Source organism: Homarus americanus, unplaced genomic scaffold (assembly GCF_018991925.1).
Source record: "Homarus americanus isolate GMGI-L3 unplaced genomic scaffold, GMGI_Hamer_2.0 scaffold28, whole genome shotgun sequence".
Classification (NCBI taxonomy): domain Eukaryota; kingdom Metazoa; phylum Arthropoda; class Malacostraca; order Decapoda; family Nephropidae; genus Homarus; species Homarus americanus.
The window spans coordinates 8,033,289-8,060,439 of NW_024742238.1; the positions used below are offsets into that span (position 1 = coordinate 8,033,289).

Below are 27,151 nucleotides of genomic sequence, written 5' to 3' on the forward strand. Positions count from 1 at the left end.
CACTCTTTTTTGGGATCACAAATGGTTGCTTTAAAACTAGTAATCAATCCTCTCTATGCCAGCTTGAATATGGTGGTTATCCTAAACTATAATGTCTGTAATGCCCATTATCACTAAGGTCTAATGTTTCTTTCAATCATTGAAGTCCACAATACAGTCTTTGCCTCAGTGACTCGCAAAAATTATTATTATTATTTTTGCTTTTTTTTTGTGCAGCCACAAGATGTTCACCGTCTTCGAGGGGGTTGATGTTTGTACATGTGAAGTCATCAATTAGGGGTCATTAAAAATTCTTGTCTAATGTATATTCACATCCAAGTTGTCTTCACTGATTTTTTCATTGTTCTTTCATGTACAAGCCACTCTGAGTCACTTGATTTTCCTTTATATTATGTGTTTTGTTTCTTAGGCACTGTACTGTATTCTGAACTGATCCATTTCACTAAATAGCATCTTCATGGAAAATGCAGATGACTATTTGGTATTTTCATTTACTCTTTCATGACAAAAAAATAATAATAATAAAATCCAAAGAAGGTGGGCTGATATTCATGTGATGAATGACTTTGAAAAACAAAGGTTTTGGTAATTGTGTCAAAAACAATAACAGCTTTGAACAAATATCTGGGCAGCTACAGCTGGTACTGGCCAAGGGAAACTCATTTATTTTACCAGAACCTGATGAACTTGAAATAGCAAACAAGGCACATCACTGGCAAAGGTCACTTCATATGATGAAATTCACGTTATGAGGTAAGATCATGTTATCAATTAAGGCCACGGTCTTCAACAAGTTTGCATTATGCGATAAAATGAGGTCACATGATGAGATAAAACTATATTTGTTCTATACCACATTCATGTGAAACCGAGATGGGATATAAATGTGTAAAGTTTAATAATGAATAGAGTCCATTATCTAATCACAGTCTCTCTCATCAGAGCCGTCAGAACACTCCACAAAACCATTGCAGACATTGGAGTTCGGGAGGCACTGACCGAGGGGACAGCGGTGGCCCTCACACCTGGCTGGGACTGGCACCACCAGGTTACTCTTGGTCAGCTCCATCACCTGCAGGTAGGATTGTCAGCAGTTTATTAAAGAGTACTGTACATCTTTACAAATGTCTCTCCCCACTAATTCAAGTGGATTTTACTATTAACAAAACTGTATCTTAATAAGGTAGGTGTACCTTACTCTCTACATCTTAATAACAAGGGTGTACCTACTATCAATACACCTATATTTTAATAATATTGTTTATGTTTATACTACCAAGAAAGACTAGAATGCTCATGATTAACTAGTTTAAACTACAGAGGAGCCTGTGGGTCACTATGTTGTCAAATGACCATGTCAAAGATTAGCCAGTGGCAACTCCACAATAGATTGTAGTACTGTACTGTACAGTACTTAGCAGGTAGTGAAGGAATAGTGTCTGTGGGGTGAGGAACAAAGGCTGCACTCACCTGGTTCATCCAGCTGAGGTACTTGACCACCTTAGTATATACTCCTGGCCGGTGTGGGCGAGCACAGCCATATCCATTGCTGGTCACCCCCACCAGCTGCCATCCTCCGTCAGGCTCCTGAAACACAATATGGATTTAATAATATCGAGTCCCTGTATTACAACACAATTCATTTACCAGTCATCTTAGTACAGTATGCTCCCTCAAGGCTTTTGTATTACTACACACATTTTACATTTCCAACTGCTTTACTTTGCATGTTTCTTAATATTTACACTGATTATATATACAGTACTGTATAAACAAAAAATTGGTTACATTTGTGGTGTCCTGGTGTGGGGTTGGAGGGAATAAAGTGCCTCACCAGGAATTCCCAACAGTATCATTATACATGTACAGTAAGTGCTGTTGATGACAGTGTTCTATGGCTCCAGGTAGTGATATTGATACTGTTTGAGTTTCAATGTATGATTTAGAATAATATCATAAATCAAGCAGACAAGCATTTGACTGTGTTGAGAAGTGTTCCATCTTTCCCTGTTTTGCACGATGTGACCTTGACTGATGGTCTTCTGCAGGGCCAGATTAACCAAAAAGCTAATAAGGCTGTAGCCTTAGACCCTCATGATATTTAGGCCAGTGAGTTTAGGTCTTAATTTTTGTTTGTTAAACTTAAATCTTGGTCAAAACTTTAATAGGTGGTCAAGTAAATGACTTTTGTTATGTTTATTAAGGCTCTACGGTTATTATATGCTAGATTAAAAACCCCCTTTTTATGCATACAGTATTTAGTATGCAAAGTCCTAAATCGACTTTTCCTCTGCAATAAACTGTGCTTCAACAAATGCATGTAAATTTTGATGATTACGAGGCTTGGGGGATGAAAGAACAGTGAACCAGGAGTATAAATCAGCCAAATGCCAGAAAAGACAAAAGACAAGTGATGACGCAACTTCAAACACATTTAACACCAAAGAAGCCTTCAGAGTTACTTTACTTTTATCCTCTTCACCACTGATCGGCTCGTTAGCCACTTGGGCGATCGGTCAAGTCTCTGTTATGCACTGTTGGCAAGTACTGGGCATGCACCAGCTCCTGCATGTACCTGAACTTGCTCCAGTGTTGGTCAAGTCTTGTCTTGAAAGAGCTCACACTCGGTGCCGTCACAACACTTTCGGGTAGATTGTTCCAGTTCACAGCTCTCACAATGAAAAAGTTTGCCCTCACAGTTTTCTGGAACTTGTGGCTTCTTCAATCTTGAGCTGTGACCCCTTGTGGGGCGAGCGTCTACCAGCTCCAAGTAAGAACACTCGACTGAGTAGTGCATCTTGAGATGCTTACACACCTCAATTATGTCACCCCTTGCCCGTCTGCAATATAAGCTAAGCAAGTTCAGGCGCTCCAATCTCTCAGGGTAGCTGAGGTGCTGAAGTGCAGGCACCAGTCTGGTGGCTCTCCTTTGAACTCTTTCAACCAACTGACAGTCCCTAGCATATCTCGGGGACCAGACGGGGTGACAGTACTCCAGATGGGGAAGCACTTCACTCTTGAAGATCGTTACGAGGGACGGACCGTCTAGATATCTGATCGACCTTCTTATAAGACCCAATAATTTATTTGCCTGATTTACCTTCTTCTCGCAATGGCCCGAGAACTTCAGCTCATTGTCAACATACACACCTAGGTCCATCTCACATTCAGTCTCAAATAGTGCAGTTTCTTCATCCTGTTGGGACATATGATACGCCTCCTTACTGTTGGTAAGTCCCAGGTGCAACCTCTTACACTTCGTGACACTGAATCTAAGCAGCCATTTCTTCGATCATTCTTGGAGCCCACTTGGCGTCATCGGCAAACATTTGTATGGAGGAGTGTACAACGTCAGGCATGTCATTTATGAAACAAACAAACAACAGCGGGTCCAATACACTGCCCTGTGGTACCCCACTTGTGACAGGTACGGATGATGATTTTGTGCCATTAATCACCACACACTGCTTGCGGTCATTTGGAAAGTCTTCTAGCCACGCTAGGACATTTCCCCGAATTCCATACCCTTCCAGTTTGATTTTCAGCCTTTCGTGGGGTACACTGTTGAAAGCCTTGGTAAAATTTAGGTAAATATTGTCGATATTACCACCCAGTTCCAGAATATGGGTCCAAATATCTACTACCTTGAGCAATTGTGTTAAGCAGGAGCGCCCCGGCATAAAACCGTGTTGGCAATCCTTTACAAGGTTGTTTCGTAGTAGATGTTCCATCGCGGCATCTCTGATAATACTCTCAAGTACTTTACATATGCTGGTCAGGCTCACGGGTCTATAGTTGTTTGTGGAGAGATGATTGCCCTTCTTGAAGATAGGACTCACATAAGCAACTTTCCATTCACTGGGGACCTTTTGTTCATCCAGGCATTTACAAAACAGGATCTTCAGGGTTTCGGCAAGCTCGTTGCACAACTCTCTTAGCACTCTAGGATGCACCATGTCAGGGCCGGGACTCTTATGGGCCTTTAGCTTTGACAGTTTATTTCTAATACCCTCTTCTGTGAACACAATGTGGGTCTGTGCTGTGTCGAACCGTCTGTCCTCAAACGCAGGAAGGTTAATCGCATCCTCTCTTGTGAACACCGAGGAAACGAAGCTGTTCAATGCCTCAAGCTTTATCCTAGACAGAATCTGCGTAACTACCATCTTCAAGCCTCAGGTCTGATACTCCTACTTGCGTATTTAATTTCGACTTTGCATAGCGGTAAAACGCCTTTGGGTTTGAAATGACCCCGCTTGCAACCAGCCTCTGGAACTTCTTTTCAGCCCTTCTATATTTTATCTTTGCTTGGTTTCTGGCTCTTGCATACATCCTCCTGTCCTGCTCATCATTTGACTCAACACACGTCTTGAATTTCTGGGTTTTCTTCTTGACCTTGTCGACCGCCGCATGGTTCATGCGTAGGGATCCCCTCATATTCCCCTCCATAAAAAAAATAAATAAAAGTTTTTTCATATGGCAATGATTTAGTGATTGTATGCCTCTTGTATAATTCTCAAGATTCTAAGCCCCAAAATTGGAGGTAATACCTCCGTTTCCCAATACAGTTTAATCCAACAACTGATATATACTGACCACAGTATTCATTAACTATATAGTATATTACGTGCCAAATTTTCACCAGTAGCTGAAATGTCCACACAATGGATTTCTGCCAGCATAGTATTTGACAAAATTCAGCGATATTTTGCAAACGGTGATGATAACAACAGTGTACATTAGTAAATTTTTCTCAACATGCAACATACACCAAACTTTGCCATTTTTTCCCTAACAATCAATAACACAAATGGAAAGGTAACAAGAGTGTGGAATACATACCTGACACATGAGTGGTCCACCAGAGTCACCAAGACAGGCATCTCGACCACCACGGTCGTAGCCGGCACAAAACATGTCCTCAGTGATACGATAGAGTGGGATGAATACTGTCCGCTTGCGGCACTCTGATGTAGAGATTAATGGTACCTGCACCTCCTGCAGTGTGTCAGCTGTAACCATCATAAGAAATAGTAAAATAACAGGCAAATACTATTACTGTACTGTATATATGATTCTAGTCTTTTTTGTTATAATGCTGTACATTTATTGTGGTTGTTAACAATACATTTTGCATTGTACTTAAAATATTTTTAAGATTGTTAAGGTAGTAGGTAGTAAGGCAGCTACCAAACAGGGAGGTACTACTGCCTGGAAAGATATTGGAAGCATAATGTGTTGTCTAATGGTAGACCCTGCTGCCATATGGCATCACAAAAATTGTGACCAAGTCCCAGGTTGCTGATCTGATTTTCTGCCTCATTTACACACAATTGAAGGGTCTCAATTGTTACTCTTACTTTGACAACACAACATACATACTGTATATCGTTTCTCACTATTAATTTTTATTTTATTTATATTTTTTTAATGTTTTTTATTATTATTATTATTACTGTATTATTATATATATATTTTTTTTTATTATTATTATTACTATTATTATTTCACCCTCCAGGCCCTGATGTGGGTCATTGACCTGTGCCCTGGTGGACTAATCCCATAAAAAAAAAAAATAAATATGCAATATAGTGGTTGAAACAGTCCACACTCACGGAATATTTTGCCAACTTCAAACAGTTGTCCCCAGCCCACAAGGGTACACAGGCGACCGTGGCGGACTGGTGAGCCTGGGGGCGGCAGACAAACAGGACGAACATAGTCTGTGAACTTGACTGGTTCATCCACCCGCAGAAGTGAGATATCGTTGATGAAGCCCGTGTCCTCATACCTGTAACACACACACACACACTGTGAGGCTCAGTCATGTCTCAGCCTACTAGTTTTATGCATGTCATCATCTTTAAAGTACTTTTTTGGCCGAAAATACGTTTTCTCTCTGAACTAAAATTTAATGTGCCTAACTATTTAAGTACATCCAGAATAATACACAAGCAACAAGAAATTACCTCGAAAACCCATAAGTGGCGAGTAATTAGCATTGCAAAAGTAATTAAAATATTCTAAAAATCATTTGAACATTTTCTAAAAGCCATTTGAACAAGTTATAATCAAGATATCAAATTTTGGTTAACAGATCCTTAAGCAGCACATTCAGGAGTACCTATACTGAAATTTTGAACAAAATCCATTTTTTGGCCGAAATGACAAAAATTGTAAGTTTAAGCCTTAAAGGATTTTTGGCCAAAAATACTTTTTCTCTCTGAACTAAAATTTAATGTGCCTAACTATTTAAGTACATCCAGAATAATACACAAGCACCAAGAAATGACCTCGAAAACCCATAAGTGGCGAGTAATTAGCATTGCAAAAGTAATTAAAATATTCTAAAAATCATTTGAACATTTTCTAAAAGCCATTTGAACAAGTTATAATCAAGATATCAAATTTTGGTTAACAGATCCTTAAGCAGCACATTCAGGAGTACCTATACTGAAATTTTGAACAAAATCCATTTTTTGGCCGAAAATGACAAAAATTGTAAGTCTAAGCCTTAAAGGATTTTTGGCCAAAAATACGTTTTCTCTCTGAACTAAAATTTAATGTGCCTAACTATTTAAGTACATCCAGAATAATACACAAGCACCAAGAAATGACCTCGAAAACCCATAAGTGGCGAGTAATTAGCATTGCAAAAGTAATTAAAATATTCTAAAAATCATTTGAACATTTTCTAAAAGCCATTTGAACAAGTTATAATCAAGATATCAAATTTTGGTTAACAGATCCTTAAGCAGCACATTCAGGAGTACCTATCAGGGCTGTGGAGTCGGAGTCGGAGTCGAGGAGTCGGAGGAAATTTCGGCTTGTGGAGTCGGAGTCGGTAAAATTGTCCAGACTCCGACTCCGACTGAAGCTATTCTGTTCCTAAGAACAAATATATGAACTCAGGCATATTCATTGCAGTGATTCCACTGATCCCACTAATTTTCTTAAATTATTAAAAGAATTTATTTCCATTTTATAAGCATTATTATGAATTTATTGTAGCAGGCACAGTATAGCACTATAATTTTGGACGATAGTCTCTTCTTTACCATTTGAAATTTTGAATTATATCAAATTTTGTTTCGTTGAAAACTGCACAGAGGCTCTCAGCTACAAAACAATTAGCTACAACCTGTTTTTGGTGAGATTAAGGCAAATTTAATTTAATAACTTAATCATGTAAGGTTTATCCATTTTCCTTAATAAGGTATTCATTTCTTTAATGTACATAAATATATAACTTTACTTTAAAAGGAATTGTAGGATCATCATTTAGATCCACATCAGATTATGAGCTTAAACAAAATTCATATGCTGAGATCGAACTTTTAGATATACATGTAAATGGTGTTTTCTAGTTAATATCTTGAATTCTTAATAAATTTATTTTTCTTTTGATTGAAACTTTGAAAGTCAAGCCTATCATCTTTTTGTAGTTCTTAAATATCGTCCAGATCATTAATAAAGCTGTAGCAGTATAGCCACGGTGTTTTACTTTTTACCTATGCAGGTTACAACATACAAATTACAAGTAGGATGGTAGAAATAGTTGTTACAAATAGGCCAAGGAGTCGGAGTCGGAAGCATAAAAATTTGAGGAGTCGGAGTCGAAGGTTTTGTCTTCGACTCCACAGCCCTGCTTACCAGTTTTACCTCATACTGTACAGAATTTACACCACCCAACATTAAACTCACCCAGTTACTACAACCATCTTATAAGTTGATTTACAACACTTCCAAAGTACCAAATACATACCTCACACTATCACCACACTTACCACTCACTAGAATATTGTGATCCACTTACAAAGTAAACTAAATCACTGCTAAAGAATAAAAAACACCCACTTACACCAAATTCATCTATAAACTGTAATCAATTCACTTCCAAAGTACTGTTGTAATATACCCCATAACCAATTAGTTAATGTAATACTGTATATCATCTTGAAAGTATTCAACAGATACACCACACACAAACTAGTGTGTGAGAACTATATAAACTCTGAGAAACATTGGAAAAATGTGAACCTCGAAGAAAACAAAATTACAGTACTATCTAAGTGTTATGCAAGGTGAATGGTTATGGCGAGAGTGTACCACTATTCATGATGACAAGTGTAAGAGAAGGTGTATTAGTGAGAAGTGATATACAGTACTTACTCGGGATGTATGAGAGAGAAGTGGTGTACTTACTCGGGATGTATGAGAGAGAAGTGGTGTACTTACTCGGGATGTATGAGAGAGAAGTGGTGTACTTACTCGGGATGAATGAGAGAGAAGTGGTGTACTTACTCGGGATGTATGAAGATGTGGGTGATGTGTCGCAACTGCTCGTACGGTGAGGGGAACTTGGTGCCTCGACGCAGCGCTCCCAGCCGCGCCACCCAGTACTGGTTGGTTGCCCTGCACCATGAGAAGATGGTGTTAATTATGTACAGTTATGAACATAAGTATTCTGGAACCAGTACTTGCCAACTATGCGCAACAGAGACGTGAATAAGCTCCCAAGCTGCTAATGAGCCGATCAGTGGTGAAGAGGATAAAGTAATAAAGTAATGATACACTTAGTGGTGGCCCATGGTGAGATGTGGCAACTCGTCTACAGTAAATAAACCTTTAGAATTATTATTATTATTATTATTACTATCATTTTTTTTTTATGCATGAACAGCTGTTTGTAATGGTTGGGTGATTGGTAGACTAATGAGTTACCATTTACCTTAGTTTACACCTGCATGAGATAAGGAATAATTGAATGTAAAATTAACTACCCACAACTCTCATTGAGAAACAAACATATAAAATTAAACATAATGAAACCCAAATGCATCCAGTGGTGACATTGTCTCTTTGTACAGTCTCATTCAAGATTCTTCGAACACTGCTGGAGACAGCTGGCAAAACAAGGCCGTTTGTTTATGTCGTAATAATTATGAATAAATGTAAAAGTGATCGGTGATTGGTTACTTAGTTCCTCATTGTATAATTTACTGGTTGGGCTTTGCTGTTTCGTATTATATTATACTACGTACTATAGTAAACAAACGGCCTTGAGTTGCCAGCTGTCACCGGCAGTGTTCGAAGAATCTTGAACAAGACTGTACAATCCTCTAACACACAAAAGTGGCTCAAGCAGATCATCCTTACTGTATCTCGGTGGTGACAAGATTCTCTTCACTCTAACACTCTACCCCATAGCACCACTTGTTTTGTTGTCCAAGACCTATTATAACTATCAGCCATTCTCTTATAGGCTATATCTTTGCTAGGTTTACATGTAAAGGGTAATGAAGCACTAGGGGTAAGGGAAGACAGGAAATATTCAATATAAACCAACAGAAAAATGAAGTCAATGGTGGGGAAGGAGGACTCACCCGAAGAAGCAGTGGCCTGCAGACACAAGCCAGCGGTGGTTGATGAGGGTGGCACCACACTGGTACTCGCCCTCCTTGTAGAGAGCTGCATGCCATGGCCAGGATCCAGGACCACTGTTGTTACCACCCACAATCCTGTCCAGTAAACATAGATATTATACACTCTCTAACACATTCAACAAATTACAATAAATATTATGATATCAGTACAAATCTTTCTTCTTTGGGAACTTCAACATGAACATATTCTGTACACACCTGACACCATGAACAGAGGCAAAGGGAGGGAATTTTGAATATTTACTGTAATAATGCAACAGTATAACATTGTGTAGAGTTATGTGCATAAAATTACACAAATATCTGTACAGGTAGTTAGGAAACTAAGAGAATTCTGACAATTTGGTCACATCAACACGGTGCCTTAGAATTATCCCAGGAATACACCCTGCAATTTACTGCACATACTTGAGAATCACCCTGTATATTGAAATAGCCTGTATATATTGTCTAACTCAAACACTAAATTACATTATGCAGTATGTTCCTAATATACAGTAATATCTCCGTTAGCCAGAATTCCTCAAACCCGGAATTTAAATTTTCTCGGAAAATCGTTTCCAAAGCCGTAATTTTCTGGAAAATTCGGGCATTGGGAAAGATTTTCCGAGGGGCACATTTTCTGGAAAATTCTGAGAAAATTTTCCCGATACTCAGAAAATTCCGGGGGTGAGGGATATTTTTCTGGGTTCGAGAGAGTCGTCTTGTTACCCGGAAATCTCTCATTCCCGGAAGCGCTCTGCACCAATAATTCCGGCTAACAGGGATATCACTGTATTACAAACCTTTCTTATTCAGGCACTTCCATACATCCTCACTAAGTTACCAAGTACAATCCTGTATTAGTGTCAGTCTTTCTTATTAAGGCACTCACAATCTACGGTATCATACCGTTTTACCTATTACTGAACCAACATATCTGGTGACCCATAACATACTGCATTAGCAGGATGCCTTTATACTTCTTTTTTTTTTCACTGGAAAAGTGAAACTGTGCTCTTTCTTTCAAGTTTCTTGATGGCATCATTTTGACAATGTAATTTTTATAGCATGAAAGTCACTAAGTTTATAAAGCAAGTAAGAAAACACAAACAAAGCAAATGTTCTACCTTTACCATATACTAAATCTTGATTAGTAGACCAAAAAGCTCACAGACATAAGCAAATAAATACAAATTACCATGTCACAGACATAATAAGCAAACATAAACAAATTACTGTGACATCACAAAGCATAATTCTGTTTGGCATTTCTTTATTTTACTCTCATGCTCATCCTATGACACTCCTGGCTACAACTCAACAGTAATACAGGTACTTCAGTGGTGGATCTACTGTCTCCAGATAAGAGAGGGGGTGGAGGGTTTCTACTGTCTTACGATAAAAAATAAATCGACCTCGCCTTTTTCCGGGAGTAATTTCAATAATTTCTAGTACCAAAAACATACGAATTAATGCTTTTAAACTGGATGGCCATGAGATGTACTCTAGATTGGTGATGGAAGTTGGGTAACCTCTGCTTTCCTCCTTAACCCTTTGAATACACAACAACTTAACCCTTTGAATATGATACCAATTCCCTGACTACAATGACTTAGCATATTTAGCAGGACATTTTCAACCTTTGAAAGCAGTGAGGACTAAATCTTAATCCTTTAAATATGATGACCTATGCCTTTGAGTAATGTGTACAATGACTTGGTACTGAACGACTATCTCATCTACTCAAGGGGCTAAAGAACCATGGGTTTGCTTTTGATTCTTCATTGCAACACCGACCAAGCAGCTTCCTGGTACAGCACAGTCAGATGTGGGTGTTGTGTTCATGTTTTCTGGTTATCACACTTATAATTTTCTCTGGTCTACTTTACAATAAAATTTATAACTGAAGACTAGCAGATAATACTCCATGTATGGGCTTAGCAAAAAATAAAATCTATGTAGGAAAACTTGGTAAACCACAAAATATATATGGGGATTTATCACACATGAGGTGGATGTTGTACTCTTGTGATTCAATACTCAAGTTAATTCAGTATTTCAGGTTATATACAGATACAAGCTCATGAAACAGACCGTGGGCAATGCTGTACTACTCATACACCTGCTGTGGTGAGTACCGGTGACCTCTATGTTGTTTATACATTGTCATCCTTAACAGTTCAACACTTTTTACTTCTTTAGTTACAAAAAATAAAGGAAATATGACCTCCCATAAACATGCAAGTAAAATTTGACTTTGCTTTGAATATGAAATTAAAAGATAAATTAAAAAGAAAATCAAGCAAACCAAGAATCTCCATAGAGTTAAGACAACTACTTTTTGACATTATCATTCTACAGACCGAAATGCCTAATTTGAACTACCAGAGGCATTAATCTGGAGTATAGGCTAAACTTAATATTATTAAGGAGTGTGTTAAATAATATCACAGTTTCATTCCAGATGACAGACCCTGTAGTGTACATAAGACCCAAATGATGAACAGCACTAAGGAGGGTCTCATAAATGCATTGCTTAGGTATTAGTGTTAGTTTTAGGGTTCCAATAAGAGCACTGTACTGTATTCATTAAGACAGCCTGACTATCCCAGTGTGATATGTTTGCAAGAGGCATTTCAGGGAGAGAGTTAGTCAAGCCAGCTTTTACTCTTCTAGTATATGACAGGCTGTCAAAAGAAGTGTCAGAGAGACTTGACAGCTTGATTCTCTCTATGACAAGTTAGCAAGAGGAGTGTCAAGGAGAGAGTTCATCAAAACAGTCGGACTCTCAGAATGACAGGGTAGGAAAAGGAAGGCAAGGAGTACAGTAGTTAGCCCTGATTTCTGGGGCATGGTTCACACAGCACAAGGGAAAGAGTCAAACTGTCAGTAAGCTGTAAAGCAAAACTGTTAAACACACATACATGCTTAGAAGCTGTTGTATGCAGTAAAAACTCTGCCTCCACATTCCCCCACACTGTGTTAATTGATACACACATACTAAGCCTCAGTAATTAATAAACACTGATTCAGATCCCTCAAGCCATTAATGTTTTTGCTAAATGAATTTTTATTTTTATAGAAAGTGATGTGGAAAAACTTTAAATATACAACAAAGGGGAACTAAGTACAGTAGATGTAAATTAAAAGTGAACTTGAAATAGCATCATTCCAAATTTTTATGATTCACAAGTTTTTATGCAAAATTTTAAAACCTCCCTGATGAATGATGTGGAGAAAATAAGTACAGGTATGTACTGTAACAAGTATGGGAAAATGAGGAAGCTGAGCAAACTGTGTGAGATAGAAAAAGGACAGCCACACAAAGAATGTTCCCGAAAGAAACCACCGAGATCATGTCTGGCCAAGTGATGACACAACTTTGAGGGAATTAAAGAATATTTACCGGGTACTTTACTTATCTACCTTTTGACCAAGTTAATCATACCAAGCCTGAACTAACCTAACAGAGATCAAACAATATTCCCGTTGTGAGATGGGATTAAGTTATGTTGGTTGTAAAGTGTGTGACATCATAGCCAGATCTGGTAGTGAGGGTTTGTTTCTACTTTCCAGCAAAGATGGCAAATAAGAGTAAGGGTAAGAGTGAGGACTGTACCTACCGAGCTTGTCGTAGGTTCCCACTTCTGTAATACCTGCAAAGTTCAATGGTTGAAGGAGTATACATGTAGAACAAGAAAGGAGGCACCTGGAGGATATTACAGAAGCAGACAATAAATTAGTTTTGAATAGACAGGTGCAGATTGATAGATCTCACATCACTGGCAATGTTTTGAAACTTTCATCAAAATGACTCATAAATCATAACATGTTATCACTAAATTTGCTCACTTCTTGGTGTGTATAATTTTCTCACAGCTGCCAGTATGCTTTTAAGAAGAATTTCAGTATTTACAGGTGAAACTCTTTGAGTGCAAAAGGAATATTACACAGCTGGAATACACTAAATAGAGGTTCAGTTGTCACACCCAGTAGACCAACACTGCTGGATGACCTAAACTGAGATTCTCTAAATCTATTAGGGTTCTTCCTGTGAACTCAACAAAATATAAGTACAGTATTTAAGTTAGTTGCCACTGAGCCTTCAGAAACCCCCAAATTAGTGTATGCCAGCAGGTGTTAGACATAGAAATTTTCTTTATTTAACAGCCCATCCAATGAGAGGAACATCATTGATGCCAACACCCAATCACTCACAAGAGAGTGTAAGTCTATAGGATATTAGTGTAGGCTTCATTCACATCATGCCTGGATATTTACCTCACTGTTTTAAGTGATCACTTCCACAGTTCAAAGGTGGCATTATAAAGTGTATATTCCTACATTTATACAATAATCATTAATAGTGTGTCTATGAGAAGAAAATTAATTAATGTCATATCAACTGTGAATCCCTATATTGACCCCTGGTATAAAAATTTACCCAGGTTAGAAGATACCGGTATACATTTATCTTTCCAACCCAGGTGAATTTTTGTACATGGTGTGGGGTCTCCTTGCAGATTCACAGTTAACTTGACTCTAATGAATTGTGTTCCCATTCACAGACACTATTAACCTCTACTGTACGTAATTGGAAAAAAAATAGTATCATGACACCCTCAAACCCTTCATAGGATTTGGTGATAAAATTATGTTTTTTTTTCTTTAGTTGATTTAAATGACAAATCTTGTAAGTATGGGCTATTAATGAGAATTACAAAACAGAGAGAAAAATACACAATGCTCAAGAATGGCACACACAGTCTCTGAATGTTAGTGCATTATGAAATTAACAGATAGAAAACTGCTGTATCGTCATTTCGGTCAACATAGAATGAGTTTTCAGTCACAAGTAACAATACAGTGTAGATCTGAAGGTGCAATAAACAGTACTAAGGGTGCAGATAAGGGCACTGTCACGTGTATCATGCTGTGAGGACGAGTCTTGAGGAAGGAAAAGACATACAAAGCATCACCAGATTATGATTTCCTTATCAAGTCTCTCTATCAGTGAGGCTTATGAGAAAAGCATTTGTTGGTGAGGTCATATTCAAGTACTCTTACACCACGTCAATATCCATGTACTGTATAACATCTTCGTGAAATGCTTTCCCAGTCTTTCTATTACTTTCTTACACAAATCTCCAAGCCACCTGGTGTTACTACTGACACAGCATCTACACACATCTTCAGGATTATTCAGAGTACAGGTGGTCACTTTTTGAACTTGTTTTACCTAAGGTTCCTATTGGTGCAGGTGAAGGTCATGAAGGAGTCAAGTACTGTACAGTAGTCATGCCTTGTCCATACTTTTATATCTACAGTACTGTATTTAAAATTCAAGACTACAGTTGATTTTTAACCCTTTAGCTGTGGAGGTTACCCTAAGCTGAATAAAATCGTCTGGTGGTAGCCTGAATAAAATGGTAAGTGTGAGAATTACAACAAAAGGGTTGAGACACATATATCAAGGCTTAGTCTATGTCATTCACATCAGATCCTTCCTAACTAGCACACCAATGATGTATCCTTCATATTATTATGTTGAACTTTCCCCCCTTGCATTTATTTTTTAGTCACAAGTCTAACTTACTACTGTATACACTTATCTCACACAATATATATCTGTCATAAAATCACTCCTCTATACTTTTCACAATGTGTCAGACAATACAATTGTTCATAATCTGACTGACACTATAACATTCAAAATACAGACATACATTACAACGTGTCAATCCATAATTATGGATCTATTGAGCAGTGCGTGGCATAACCCAGTGTAAATTATGAGGAAAAGTTACCTGGCACGGTGGCTGACGGCGCGGGGCCTCATACCACACTGGAGGTTGGAACATGCCACCCTCACCACATCCCTCTTCGGACAGCTCGTCTTCTCGAACTCCAAAGAGAGTCTGAGGTCCGTAGCAGTATTCTCACCATGTGAGAGTGAGCGGGCACGAGACGGCAGCGTTAGTGAGTTTGTGACATGAATTTCAAAGTAGGTGGGAGATGTGGCATTGTTGAGGGAGGTGTTGGTCCGGGCCGTGATGGTTGGGTAGCCAGGAGGGAGTCGAGGTACTGCACGGTTCACAGGCGAGGGGTCTTCCTGGCGCTCCACCCGAGTGAAGTCACTGCCAAGAAAAGCCAAAAGTCATCATAGCAGTAGTATTTTTCTTAGTACTATAGGGTATTACATAATTACAGTATTTCCAATTAACTGCACTTCTTTCATTCTAAACTGGTACATCATGAATCTTCAAAATAGCTCTACTACTATACTGTACTATACTATACATCCTTCAGCATTTTTATGAAATCAGAAAAATAACAAATCCATTCCAAGCATTAATCTAGTTATCAAATAAATTAAGAAGTCACCTTCAGCCTGGACTACCAAGAATGAACATGACCCCTATGAACTAGGAGAAGGTGAGGTAAAGGCACTTAAAACATTAGAATATAGAGAATAAAGGACCAAGATAATGGCAATGAATATGAGATAGGATTGAGAAGTTGTACTATATCTCTGATGTAACTAACTGGGAAGACAAACATAGCCTACATATTAGGTAAAAAAAAAATATTCTCAAGTCATAATATGTACCTCCATGAATGCTCTGTTCATATTAAAAATAGTTGTTTATATATTAGGAAAACAGAGAAATTTAAGAAAAATACCTGAAGGTGAGAGTTTTACACACTGCCTGGCCGAGGTCTGACACGGTCCAGGAGGTGGCTGCTCGGGAGGTGACTCTCTCGAAGTTCTCCAGACACAGCTTTCCCCACACACCTTTCTTCCTCACCATCAGGTAACCTGTTAACACCCACAGTTATATATCTTGACAAACATCACCCTATGAATCACCCTATTGAACACAAACATTTTCAAATATCCCAACTTAACACATAATGATGACGGATAAAAGTTTCGGTAATAGTGGATCAGATGTCTAATAGCAAAAGGAGTTGTTCGATTTCGTTCATTTTTTCCATGACAACTTTATTTTAATTATAATTATTATTATTATTATTTTTTTAGTTTTTCTCTATTTACAATCATAAATCACCCGTAGTGGACAGGGTATGAAGAATGAGGGAAATTCCGAGGTAAAACATGGCGAAAAACTGATCATATGACACTAAAATGATATCTCTATGTGATTTGTAAGCAAATAAATTAATTATTTACCATAAATATGCAGCCGAAAAATCTGCCGTGTCAACGCATGTTGTCGTTTGCGCTTAATTTGTTTCAGTGCAACAACCAACCCACTCGGTCCAAGCATACACCCACGTAATAAAAAAAGGGTTAAAATTACACCCTGATGCTTAAAGAAAGTTGCTTTCATAGGTACCAGGTATCATAATAAGTACTTTCTGTTTAATATATGGTAGTGGGGGGTCCATTTAGGTAAGGTTATGAAGGTTTCTTTGATTAGGTCAGGTTCTAGTAGGGTCTGTGCATTGTTGAATCATTTTTATGACTTACTTTCACCCAAAGAACACCTGTGGATAAAATGAACGAAATTGAACAACTTCTTGTGTTAGCAGTGTGCTCCACCATAACCAAAGTTTCATCAAATATTCTTATAAATAATCATCTTTTGCAATATTGCATGTGGTGCCTAGCTCTTCAGAGGGTCACTAGATCATTGTTGCACTGATATAAACTAATTATTTTTTGTCTTAAATTCAGATGGTACATACACACTAACATAATTCTTCCCCTTTCTCCTAATTTTTATAAGCCAAAGGCCAAACATAATAACAAAATTACACATACAGCCCAAATAATAATAATAATAAAAAATACTTTACAAACACAACTTCAGGAAAATCTAGGGAGGTGTTAAAAATCTGACCTTCATCGTGGTAGTTGAGCGAGTTGGCAGCGGGCAGATCTGGGGCAATGGTCACACAGGTCTTCTCGTCGTCGCCTCCCTCACAGTCTGTCGAGCCATCACACACCTGACTCTGCTCAATACACTGACTCGACCCAGAGCAAATGAACTGACCCGGCTTACACCATTCTGAGAGAGAGAGAGAGAGAAAGAAAGACGGGATGAAGGAAATCTGGTTATTACAGGGCGGATGCAACACTGTAACTGTATAGAGAAGGGTAGAGAGGTGAAGGGTGTAACAGTGATGATGAATTGGCAACACCGTGTACGTTAGAGGCTGGTGGAAAATTGGTCAATCCAGTGTTAATATATTTAGTGTAATTTGTTAATATTTAGTGCTAACTGTTTATATTTAGTGTAATCTGTTTATATCTAGTAACACGGGTGATGGTGGTAGTAGTGGTAATGGGTCGTAGGTTGTTATTAGTGACCGAGCATATGTTCACAGATAATGCCAAGTTATTCAGGGAAATTAAGAAGGCAGGGCTTACCACCACTATCTAGCCAAATATCCACTGGCTATTTTACCGATGATTAAGTACAGTGTAACTTTAATGTGTGTTGTATATGCATTACTGTATTGTACCATGTGAATAATTACTACAGCATTTTACTATAGCGTATTTGCATATGATTTTACCATGTAAATATGTTTGAATTTACTAACTGATTATTACCAATATTGCTTTAACATCTCATAACTTATCAATGTAATATATTAAAATATCTTGAAGGGTTCTAAAATAAAGCTAAGCTAATCTAACCCCACAGCCGTTCTGACCACAGCCCCAGCGGGTCCTAGTCATAATACAACATAAAGAATCTTAGGATGCCTGGGCTACTTCAGAGTTCATTTCTTGGAAAAAAAAATTAACCCAGAATTATCTCATCTCTCAACACATTTGTATCCATCACTCACTGTCGTGGTAATTTTTGTCTGGCTAGTTCAATGTGTGACATTTAGGGGGTCAGAGTCGACACATAATGGTCTATTAGAATCTGTGTACTTTACAACCACAAAGATGTTTATTGTAATGTCTGTAGACCTAAAGTTAGCATCCACTCAATAAAAACACCCACATGACAATGATATTTACAGTGGTTATGGTATACAGTACATAGTTATATCCAATAAGTGTGAGGAATTTTAGAATGCTGTTCAGAACGAAGATAGTAATAGGTAGGAAAGATAATTATAAGTAACTATAGGAAGGTGAATAGTAATAAATGGAGAGAATCAGTAAATAATAATATGTAGAGAGAAAGAAACAGTAATAACTCACCACAATCAGCCTCATCAGAGTGGTCCCAGCAGTCAACGATACCATCACAGATCTTACGGTTGAGGAACTTACTCCTGAGGAAGTCAGAGCAGGTACAGTTCACCTCGTCAGAGTTGTCCCGGCAGTCCTGCATTAGGTTACAGCGGGAGAACTCGGCAATGCACTCACCACTCCCACACCGGAATTGTGAAAGGTTCCTGCAGGCTTGAGTGATGGCAAAATACGTTTATTAATATACCAAAGATAAGTCATTATTCAGTATCTGTTATATCAATCTATGCAGCCTAATGATGGTCAATAATAGTTACTTCACTATATGACGGTACTGTAACTATCCCATTCTGAGAAAGTCTTTATATCAGTCTCATTGGTGATTGATGATAAAAGCCATTTATATTTATTAATACACTAAATAAAGGTAACTAACACATTCTAGGATAATCATTATACCATTTCAGACTACAGTATACTAACTGTTGTTGGATCTTTAATTCTTTACATTACTTTAGTAATGAATTACATTACTGTGAAATGCGTATACGTATTGTATTTTTTACTTGTGAGAAGGGATATATATATAAGTGAGTACAGTACACTGGGTGAAATTATCAAAATAAAACTTATATAATACTGTAGTATATAAAACTGCTCTGCATACCTGGAGCTGTGCGATTATTGGCAGATAAATGTTCAGTGGTGCCTGTGTGAACACTGTATGACACGTCCACAGAAGTTTCAGTTCTCTCTTCTGCTGACGACATCATTCCATCGCCTATGACTGTAGTCTTGATCTCATTGTCCTCATCGTCAAGCATCTCATAAGGTCGTGGTGTTGTTGCGAGTCTTATTGGAGACATGGGGCGCGTCATGACGGGGAAGAGTTCAAGATTGAAATTTCGGGTGGTGGAAGGTTTAGGAACTTCAACCGTTGTGGAAGCTTTAGTGGTTTCATAAATGGTTGATGGTTTAGTAGTGTCAAGCGTGGTGAGTTGGGTGGTGTCTTGTGTGGTAGGCAAGGTGGTGCGTGGAGTGGTCAGGGGGGCTGTTGTTAAGGTATGGTTATCCTGACTCTCAGGGGTTTTGGTCATATCATTAAGATACTGAAAGATAATTTCATTGATGGATTCCAGAACATTGCTGCGACTGTCAGCAGTGTGGGTCGTCTGGTAAGTGGTCTCAGACTCCGAGGTTGTCGTCTCTGTTTCTTCATCTGGTGCATCCATGGTGGGGCGAGTCTCATTTTCTTCCTCCAATGATATGGTGTCGAAAATTTCTTGAAGAAGTTCTTCCATTGACTGTCCTTCTTTTAGCACAAATGTATGGATGGGTGAGTTCATGTTGAGAGAACCTGGAGAAGATGATGCAGGTGATCTGCTGGAGACACTGATAATCTGGGGGTTGGAGGAGCTTTTTCCACTGACACCTGTCATGAAGAGAGTTGTGTATGGAGAAGACATTGCAGGTCGGAAAGGGTGAGGCGAAATTTGTGGTGGTGTAGTTGTTAAAGGTTCAGAAGACAATTTCTCTAGCACTACAGTAACTGGATTATTCCTTAACGCTGTACCTAATTTTGGAGAGAACTGACTGGGCTGCTGTTCTGTGTTGTCACCATGCAGAGGAATGTAAGTATATTCTGGAGAAGGACGACTTGGTACAACATTAGTGTTTTTCAGGAATGGGGCTGCAGTCGTGTCCCTGTGAGCAGTAGATCCGTGAAGGTGCTGGAAGAATGGCGTCATTAATGATGTTGAAGTTGTTGCTTCTGACTGGGTGGTTGAAGGTAAAGGAGATTCTGTTGTCGATCTGTGGTTGTTCACAGCTTCTAATGCAGCTTTCTCAAAATACTGCAGCTGTTGTATGATGGCAGGATCTGAGAGGTAAACTTGACTGAGGTTTCTCAAGAAGGACCAAAGAGATATTGACTCATGAGTTTCACCATCAAGTAGTGGAGCTGGCGAGTCTGGTACATCAAGGTCAATTGGTTTACCTCTTCTGATCGAGAAACCTTGACCGGACTCGTCACCATTTGGTGCTCTATCAACACCGCGGTAGTTTGAACTCTGCAAGACAGCTTTAAATGCATCTTCTAGGAATTTAGTATTAAGTCTGCGTGAACCTCCACGTGTGGGCGTCATGGGAGTTGTTGATCCCCCCTCGGGCGTCGCCTGAAGATTAACGATCACAACATTGGGGTAGTTGGTGCGGGTTCTGTTTACCATCATATACCTTACATTGTTGCCGGAGATTACTGGAACTGTCACATAATTCTGATCATCAGTGAAGTCTTTTAGAGGCGCTGGTTCACTGCTTGACTGAAAAATTGGGCCATACTGATCAGTGGCAGCATATTCACCAGTGTGTGTATATGCTGGTAAATCAGGTCTATAAACAGGTGCCAGTGAACTACTGCTGGCTGGTCTGTAAACAGGACCATAGTGACGTGTGGTTTCTTGTTGTGTGTTGACACCATACTGATCTGTCGACCCATACTCTATATCCGTGCTGGTTGATGTTACAAGCTCTGTGTTCAGTATGAGAGGCTTCCTAGTGGTGAGAAGGTCCCAGATGCTGAACGATGTTGTACCTGCTGAAGGTGCGGTGGGCGATGACGATGAACTTGGATACCGGAACTTGTCGTGTGGAAACTGAATTCCTGGTGGTGGTCTGGGTGGCAAGGGTTGCCTGACACCAGAGTAGGAGGTCACGTGAGGAGACCCGGGAGTGTGCATGGAGACGGTTGTTGCTGTGTTACTGACAGATGAGGACTGAGATGTAGAGTATGATGGACGTCTTTTGTTATGTTGCACAATGCTCTGAAATGTTACAAGTCGATCCTCAGAGTTCAGGGGATGACTGTTTTGAGCTTCAGGACGTCCCTGACCACTACTGAAGGTTGACTCAGATAATGGGATCACACGGTGAGGTAGTTGAGGCTGAGGACGAGTCACTCCTACAGTAGATTGTGGCCGTGGTGTTGTGAAGAACAGCAAGTCTGCCAAGAAGGCATGAAACTCTTCTCTTGATGGACTTCTCTTGGTGGTGATCATCCTGTCATCTTGGCCTGAGGAACCTTCACCAGCAATACCAACTCTCTCATTGAACTGTACAGACACTGTTGTTGGCCGTGGCATGGATGACGTAGTTATGGTAGTTGTTGTTGTTATGGGTGTGGTAGTGGTAGTTGTGGTAAGAGTCGTGGGACTAGTAGTAGTTGTTGTTGTTGTTGTTGTTGTCATTGTTGTGGGTTTAGTTGTTGTTGATGGAGGGATAATAATGATGTCAGGACTGGCTACAGGTCTGGAGGCTGAAGGCAACTCATGGGGAGGTCTAACAGTTGGGTTGTAAAATGAATGTGTATTGTCTCGTGTCGGTGAGTTAGGAGGGGCTGGGGAGGAAGAGGGGCGGCCAGGTGGGGCGGGTCTAAAGGCGTTGAAAGGATCAATGGGCCGCCACGGACCAAACTGGTAGATGAGGTTGGCTACTGTACTGCTCACAGGCTCATCTACTTCCTGTGAATGAAAAAATAACTTAGAATAAATATATTGTATTAACCACACATCATAAAATCTCCTCACTATTCTGATCATCAGCATTTTAGTTTTAGAAATTTCAATCAAGGGACTGGTTATTTACAGAGTCAATTTACTTTTACTTTATTAATCATATACTGTATATTTAAACTCGAGAACATTCAGGCACCATCATCAAGTGTTTTATGTACCTAGAGTGCAGGGGCTGGTCCAGGGCAGGTTCCCTGGGGGTCCGGATTCTTTAATGCAGTACAGTGGTCCCTCCATTAACCAGCGGTTTAATTTACAAGATTTCAGTTCACGAATTACCCCCCATAAGGATTTTCAGTTCTATTAACGAGTACAACTTCTATTAACGACAGCCTTACGAGAAACACGCCTTGGTGTGAGCATCAGCTAATCGGCTAGTCCACCAATACAGTAATTGGTTCTATGTTTACATTCGTTTCCAGTGGAGTAAACATCAAGAAAGCTGTGCTCTTGAATATTTTTGCATTTTTTATATCAAAATTATTGGTCATTCTGAAATTTGGTTAATATATTGATAATATACAGTGCAGAAATTATTAAGAAATATGAAGAAGGCATTAGAACCAATGCACTCTGTAAAGAATATGGCATGGCATGTCATCATCGACTGCCTCTACAATCGGCTGTTTGCTATGTAAACAAAGCTGCGGGTAATACGACACCTCAAATAATTTAAAATACAGTATTCAATGTTTTTTATTTATTATTGTACAGTTTGTTTATATTTAAAGTTATATTAATTCTATTACCAGTATACAGTACTTTGTATTTACTTTTCCAGTGAGTTAGCACCAATTACCCAATATCCCATTGAAATAATAGATTCAGTTAACGTCTGACTCTGTGGAACCAATTGTGCTTGTTAATCGAGGGACCACTGTACTGTATTGCACTCAGGCGTTTATGTATAGTAAAACGTAATTACTACTAACCTCAGAATATCTCCTAATATCAAGTGCACATGACTTCAAATTGGCCCCAAAATGCCATAATATCGGTCAGATTTAAAAAAAATTCTGAGGGCTTACAGCACCACCCCCAAAACCCCCAGCTGGGTGGGTTCGCTGTGCTCGCCATGTTCCTCCATTTATAACTTCTTGATATTCCTGGATCCGCCCCTAGAGTAAGCTCACTCTATATCAACCTTTTACTCAATCAGAATAAATCAGGAGGAAATAAAAAAAAGTATTTACATTATGCTTCACCGCAGGTTCGGTATAGATAGTTAAAATTTTGGCCCATCTGAACAATGGCAGACACAGCCAGAGCACATGTTGTGTTGTGGGTCACACTTCTACATAGGGGGGGTGTGTTGTGGGTTACCTTGATGTAAAGGATTGTAAGAAGCAGTGTCAACATGAAAGCTCACCGGTTGGGGCAGCCCCTCCTCCTCCTGCCTCCTGGTGGCAGATCCTGAAGGTTTACGGATCATGATAGCGCCCCCTGGAGCCTCTTGTGTCCCTTCCACTTTGATTACCTGTACGTCGTCGTCGTCTCTTGGCTTTGACAATGAAGACGTTGACGACGACGAGGGTGCTGCGGCCACCAACCCTCCAGCCTCTGTTTCTCCTGCACAATGAGGACAATTTTGTGTTATACTGTATTTAATCTCAAACATCTACAAGTTATAAATAAATGGGGGATTGTTTTTTGGGGTTTTGGTGAGTTGGGGGTAGGTCTACATGGCTTATGCTCCATTCTTTACGAATTAATTTTTCATAGCAGCATCAGCAATTCTATAAACCTCTCGGTCACTGATTGATGCTAAACCAAATGTGGGGAGAAAGTTGGATGGCTGATTCACCCACTAATTCACTCTTAACAAATAGACAGCAGGAATCTGGATACACAGGACTGTCTTCATCCAATATACTCAAGAAAAACACTTAATAGAACACTGGCAGATTTTAGTAAGGTGGTGTAATGCCTAACCTGAGCTAGGCCATCCATCCTTGAGATAAGTTCCAATAAGTTTCATGTTGTCAATGACTCATTGTTTATATCCATTAAAAATCACGGTTTAGGAAAGTATTACAACCAGTATAAATAGACTGCGACTGTGCCGTGGCATTCACCTCTGCCTCTGTAAACAACTGAATTTACAGTAGAGAGAAATAAATAAATAAATCTTCTCTGTTATCTTTTAATGCAGGGATGGGAAACCGAGGGTGTTGGCTTGCAACCATATTTGAATCAGTGTATTTTAAGGGGACATGTTTAAGATTTATTTTTATACTGGTTCAATCATTCTTATTTTGTTTTTCAATAAGCATCTTTAGTCTGATTGTACATTCATGGAGGTTCTTGAGTTGCAGTTTCAAAAGGGCAAGAAACACACTGTTGATAAAGGTGCTGGTCTGATAGGTTTCTATAAGGGTCTTCCTGAAGCTCAGATTCAAGAGATACAGGAAAGGGCAAGGTGCACACTCTGTCTTTTTAACTCAACACTCATCTGCCAGCAAGAACTTTCCAAGATGAAGCATATCAAGAATCATCTCTGCAGTCGCCTTGAAGATGATCATCTCTGTGACCTAATGAGGGCTGTGGCATCTACTCTTCAGGAAGACCTCGACAAGTTGGTTGCTGCACACAAGCAGTACCATACATCATATGAGCTTCATTTTGTTTAGTTTAATTTCAATTCAGTTCATTTCAGAAGTCGCCCTTGAATTTTCACCCCTTCAGGAGTAAGACAACCAGATCCCAGCGAAAGAAATATAGAAAAAATAAAAAATAAAAATAATGAATAAAAAAAGAGCATATAATAAGGAGAAACGATTGGGCTTTACAAAGTATGTTAAGTCTAAAAATTCTCAATCTGATTATAAAAAGCCATGTGGGACTGCACTAGGATTTATTTATTTATTTATTTATTTATTTATTTTTTATGGGATGAGCCCACCTGGGCACAGGTCACTGATCCACATCAGGGCCTGGAGGACAAAATAATAATAATAATAATAATAATAATAATAATAATTTATAAAATAAATAACAATTATAGTAATAAAATAAAAACAAATAAAAATAAATCAAGAGTGAGAAACAATATATGTATGTTGTGTTGTCAATAGTAAGAGAAACAATTGAGACCCTACAATTGTGTGTAAATGAGGCAGAAAGTCAGTTCAGCAACCTGGGACTTGGTCACAATTTTTAGATGCCATATGGCAGCAGGGTCTACCATTAGACAACACATTATGCTTCCAATATCTTCCCAGGCTGTAGTACCTCCCTGTTTGATAACTGTCTACTATCATGTCCATTAAATCTGCAAGATTATTAATAACTTGAGAAAAATAATAGGTGGTCTGCGAAGAGCCCTCGTGAGTCTGATGTGGCCCCAACCTCAAAAGCTTCCATCCCGGTTTTACTGAAGTGAAAACAACTTGGATGCATAACATTCATCTTCAGATACTGTAATATTTACTGTTTACTGTTATTCTCTGGACCTTAACCTCTCCTCTCAGAAACGGTTCTACACAACATTGAAGCAACTGTGTTGAGGTGAGTACTTACTGGCCAGATTAAGTGAGTCTATATCAACGGCCACATTGTGGAAGGCTACAGGCTCCAAACTCATCAGCTCTTGTAGCAGCACGTCCTGCACCGCCAGCTCTGTGTTGTCCACATGGCTGCCGGGATAAGATATATATTTATTAATTACAATCGTCATACAAGTTCACATTGATTCAGGATGTACATACCGTAGGCAAGAGCAAAATGTACAGTCGCCACAAAATGTCCTCAAACACTCTAAGGGTTATACAATATGATCAACGAACAAGAAATCTGAATATTGTTCTCTGAAGACGTTACTGAAAATAATATTACTTCTTTTCGCCTGTAAATACTGTACTATAAAGACAAGCAACACATATAATTATGAAATATCGAACCAGGCATACCAGCCATTCTGAGATGACACGAGCCATAGAACTTATAACCTAGTCTGTCGTGTCCAGCTATTGGAGAACATTTTGTGGCGAGTGTACATAGTGCAGGTATATAATGTATATAAACTGTGCAGGTATACAATTTACAAAGACAGTGCATGTGTATGAACAATGGTAAACAGGAAGTTGACCTGACCAAGGATAACCCAAGAAAGCCACCATTTGCTTATTTCCATCATATAATACTTCAGTCCCTTAACTGTGCACCCAAGAGGAAACAAACAGTACAGGTACACACAGGGTTGTAACAATAATCACATGACGTTGTCTTCTGTTATTTTTAAACATGTTATGAAAGACTTATCTCTTAAATCAACTTAAAGGTTACAGAAATGATAAATAATATGAAATAAATTCAACATAACTATGTGACTGATATATACAGGTAACATTGTTTATATAGATCCCACCTGGGCATCTTCCGTCGGTCTAAGGCGAGTCTGAAGTGCATGGTGAGGCCGTTAGGGTTGTCAACGGGGTTCTTCATGAAGCGTACTACTTTGGCTTTCCTCAGCGACCCCTTCAGGAAGCTGTTCTCATAACCTCTCCAGCTGAAATAGAAGACTTTAATTATACAGTATTACCAAACAATAAGAGTAGTCAATCTAGTCAATGATCCACATCTTTGTCACACAACTTTATGATACAAGTACTGTATATATGAGCTTATGGTGCCAAATCAAGAACCAGTAACCGGTGCTTCCCAACAGGATTAGATCGAATACTTGACTAAAAACAAAACAATTCTCATTATATACCTGAGCAGTTCATTTAGGATACATGTACCATACAATGTGTAGTAGGATAAGAGGAGGCAATTTAATCTAGCACTGTACAGTATTGATAAAAATGTATAGATGTACTTGTCAAATTATTACACATATTATAGACAAAGCTAAACTGGTGATTATCTTACCATTTTCTCGTACTTGGTTGCCTTAGCTTTAAAGGCAGGAGAGTCGAGCACAGCCAGGTCTTGTATCCATGAGTCTCCCCGAGTTACCCTCAGCTTCCCACCAT

General features: G+C 38.9%; 1 protein-coding gene across 2 annotated transcripts; it reads right to left on the minus strand.

The window, feature by feature from the left end:
- Positions 1-340: 340 nt before the first annotated feature.
- Positions 341-27,151, minus strand: LOC121876608 (mucin-5AC-like). 2 transcript variants are annotated; one of them, XM_042381824.1, is made up of 16 exons: positions 27,048-27,151; positions 26,542-26,682; positions 25,695-25,810; positions 23,545-23,744; positions 19,274-22,124; positions 18,616-18,819; positions 17,294-17,461; positions 16,110-16,245; positions 15,233-15,562; positions 13,049-13,081; positions 9,384-9,518; positions 8,302-8,412; positions 5,613-5,788; positions 4,840-5,009; positions 1,471-1,587; positions 341-1,072 (listed from the first exon to the last, which is right to left on the minus strand). In XM_042381824.1, exons 2-16 carry the CDS (start codon positions 26,616-26,618, stop codon positions 920-922), a joined length of 4,977 nt encoding a protein of 1,658 aa, XP_042237758.1. In that variant the 5' UTR covers positions 26,619-26,682; positions 27,048-27,151; the 3' UTR covers positions 341-919. The 2 variants fall into 2 exon arrangements, with proteins under 2 accessions (XP_042237758.1, XP_042237759.1); XM_042381825.1 differs by lacking the exon at positions 13,049-13,081.

Bases quoted from the DNA above. Each gene is read 5' to 3' on its own strand.
- LOC121876608 (XM_042381824.1), bottom strand. From the start codon at position 26,618: ATGAAGAACCCCGTTGACAACCCTAACGGCCTCACCATGCACTTCAGA. The intron at 16,246-17,293 runs GTCAGATTTTTA...GGGTGTTAACAG, and splicing joins GCTCAACTACCACGATGAAG to GTTACCTGATGGTGAGGAAG. The intron at 1,073-1,470 runs GTGAGTGCAGCC...TCCTACCTGCAG, and splicing joins ACCTCAGCTGGATGAACCAG to GTGATGGAGCTGACCAAGAG.